The sequence below is a fragment of the Suillus discolor genome (assembly GCF_016758755.1).
Source record: "Suillus discolor strain FC423 chromosome Unknown F5147scaffold_586, whole genome shotgun sequence".
Classification (NCBI taxonomy): domain Eukaryota; kingdom Fungi; phylum Basidiomycota; class Agaricomycetes; order Boletales; family Suillaceae; genus Suillus; species Suillus discolor.
In genome coordinates this window covers 1-3,308 of record NW_024541833.1, presented here as the reverse complement: position 1 = coordinate 3,308, position 3,308 = coordinate 1, and the positions used below count along the sequence as shown (strand labels likewise).

The following is a 3,308-nucleotide window of genomic DNA, read 5'->3' as shown; positions in this document are numbered from 1 at the left end:
TCTTGGCCAAACTTTCTACTGGAGCTACAGCCTTAGTCGGAGGGGGAGGACCAAGTGGAAGATGAGGAATGGGAGAAGGAGGACAAGAATGACTTATTGTGAGGATAAATAGGAGGTCTCAGGCTGTACATGAAATAGTACGATATGTTAGTTATTATGTACCTTTGCTCTATATGCTTGTGTATGTGCGCGATGTGCGGCCAATCAAATTTGAAAGACAATCGCGAACATTATTGTCCCTCAACCGGTTTGAGATGAAGAAGAATGCTGCTTAAGCAATAGAAGCATTTGCGATACTGCGCAACAAGGATCTGAAAACATCAGACGTGAGGCTGGTTCTTGCTCGTTGGTTAGGTAAAAGCTCTTATACGAGATTGTCACTAACCATCTTTCAGGTGGCTATGATCCTCGTCTAGAGGATAACATACGCACGCTGAAATCTCTCATTGAACTGGTACAGTTCAGTGGTCTGACTTACAACATCGTCACCCCGTTGCAGTCCCGCGTTGCAGTACCGTCGTTCCCGAAGATAACCTCGAATGAGCCGGATATAAAGTTGTTCCTCTTAAACTTTACCCCGATGAACTGGTGAATAGCAGAGACATGGGAATACCAGCATGAGATCTTTGGCGCAGTGAGGATCATCCAGTCCGGAAGGCTAGGTTTGAAAGGGAGTACAGAGTTATCTTGAGTCGCACATGTGACATTTGGATGGTGCGAAACACTAAGAGAGGACAAGGTGGTATGTCTGCTATTTTGAGTGTCCGCAGAGGTCCAGAGGTCGGAACCGGAAGCTCCAAAGTACTCTGTGGAAGAAGCAATGGCGTTGATATCAGCGGGCCGACGAAAGATCGATTCCAAGTCGTCCAAGGGTCCTTTGGAGGGCATAGCAAAAGCGGGAAGGGGCTTGAGCAAGAAGACTTGAATCGTTTTCAACAGCACGAGCTCAGGCTACGCTTCTTATTCACATAGCACAAAGTCCAGTTTTGCTCGTCAAGCTAGTTGCTTAGTTTTCAAATGTATTAGGAGATGTAAGGATGGAACGACATCCTTGGAATATATGCTAGTGTGTGCTGTTGACATTATATTCTATGGTTTAACATCGGTTCTTCGTTCTTATCTTGAAATCCACAGGACTTACTCTGAGCAGCGCTGTTAGTTGATTTGCCCTTCCAAAGCATACGCATATCAGTAGGTTTTCTCAACCTAAGAGATGGGAGCACCATGCGACGTGACCATTAACAGGACCACGCATTACCATTGTTGAGTAAACTCAGAGATGGAGTATTCTGTGGGTCGGCCAAAAGCACCCGATCCAACCCTCGCCGTTATAGAAGCGTGCCAGAAAGCAGAGCAGGAAGCAAGGATGGCCAATGCTGCCAAGGAGGCTGAAGGCGAGTTGAAAGAATGCATTCAACCTGCAGGGACTCCCATACCTGGAGAAGTTAGCGCCGAAAAACAGAAAGTTCAATATCGTGAGGGCCTTGTCCCCTTCGCAGTAGTCGAGGTGGCAGGAGGAGGGAAATCATCTCTCATCAATGCCTTCCGCGTTTTAGGTAATAACAATATCAGATCTGTAGACACTGGCGTCACCGAGACAACGCTAGCCATGGTTAGACTCCCCGACCCCAATGCGGAATATATCCTCGTGTCTGGGATATCTTGGACTAGACTCGTAACCAGTAGATCTCTTTGAGATGTTGAGTGCTTGACATAGTCAGACTGGCGAAGCGAGGAGTTTGAAATTTGACAGATGCCGGTTTAGGTAATCGTTGTATTTGTACAGCGTTGACTGCTAGTTCGCTCCTTAACCAAAGTATTGTATGCTTCTCAGACATCATATTGAAACTTAACATGGCGCATAGTCGGCTCGAGCGAGAGCAGCAGACAGGAGCAGACACATAACTTGTAAGTAACTAGTACTGTTCGGCGCTGCGTGCCGCAAGGTTTAATCCAAAGTCCGACGATTATCTAAGGTTACCATTTTAGTAGGGGTGCATGTATGAGGGGGTCGTGTGCGTTGTGCGAAGTGCGCAGTGCGCACCTAACTTTGAGCGTTCCTATTAAATGTTCTATAAAGCCATCGTGAAGGGGAAGAGGCCCCTTCAGGTGGCGTCTCATGCTATCACGTCTACGGCGAACAGCTCTTCTGCTCTTTTTTCACGCGTCTTTGTCAAGCGTAGAATCAGTCTATCAAGCACTGTGCGTTGTCTCAAGCGGGGCGCATTGAGACGATCGATTTCAACTAGAAGCGGTATTCCTCCAGAAACTACGCCGCCGCCGCCACCATTGCCAGGCTCGCATGGCGTTCCGCTCTACAGTAGGTCTTTTCGTGGATAAGAGAGTATGTGCACATCTGACCTCGCCGAATTTAGGACGTCTTATGCTCGCATGGACGAAAACTCCAACAAAATGGTACCCGCTTCCCTTGGCCGTCGGGGCCATTCTCCTTGTCGTCATCCAATACCGCAAGAAAGTAGCACGTTTAGAGAATGAGGTTCATGTCGATGATGAAGGTCGTGAAGTCATTAAGCTCAAAGGTCCATGGCATGTGCGTATCACTGATTATTTATCGTACTACGTTTGTTAAACTGGTCTCGTGCAGGTCCACGTAATAGGCGCCCTTCCTCTCCGAAACATGTCGCGCGTCTGGGGCTACATGAACTCACTCGAACTTCCTGTTTGGATACGGCCCTATGGCTTTCCGGCTCTATGCATACGTTTTTGGCTGCAACCTTGAGGAAATCGACCCTGACGATCTAACGCAATACCCAGCCTGGTCAATTTTTCTACCGAAGCTCAAACCTGGTGCTAGGCCCATAGACAACGCTATCCTCGTAAGAATTTATCTCTGTTAAAGGACTTCTATCTTAACTATATTATAGGTCAGCCCCGCCGACGGCACCGTTTTACATCTCGGAACTATTGAGAATCTTCGAGTGGAGCAAGTCAAGGGGATCACCTACTCATTGGATGCTCTCCTCGGCGTGGATCGTTCAGATCCAGAAAGCCCAACTTCGACGGTAATCGAATTCCCAGACCGAGAAATGTCACACGTGACGGACCAAGAATTTGCTAACGTGAACGGTATCGAGTATAGCTTAGACCAACTCCTGGGTGCATCCACACCTTCCACTCCGGGTACCGTGACGCCTCCAATCACAAGAACTCAGTCCGCCTCCGAGGTAGAAACGTCTTCCGTGCCGAAGAAATTCGGCGAGCAGGTTGACGCGTCTGTGGAGCATCCAGGATCCCTCCAAGAAACTATCGCGCATGATGCCTCCGTCGCTCGCGAAATGGGCGTCAGA

General features: G+C 48.3%; 1 protein-coding gene across 1 annotated transcript; it reads right to left on the bottom strand.

Annotated features, from left to right (window-relative positions):
* Positions 1-240: 240 nt before the first annotated feature.
* On the bottom strand, positions 241-888 carry F5147DRAFT_814490 (uncharacterized protein; the record flags this gene model as incomplete). The annotated part of the gene is made up of 3 exons (XM_041443523.1): positions 241-296; positions 386-399; positions 479-888. The coding sequence occupies 3 exons, from the start codon at positions 886-888 to the stop codon at positions 241-243; spliced, it is 480 nt and encodes a 159-aa protein (XP_041284112.1).
* Positions 889-3,308: the final 2,420 nt, after the last annotated feature.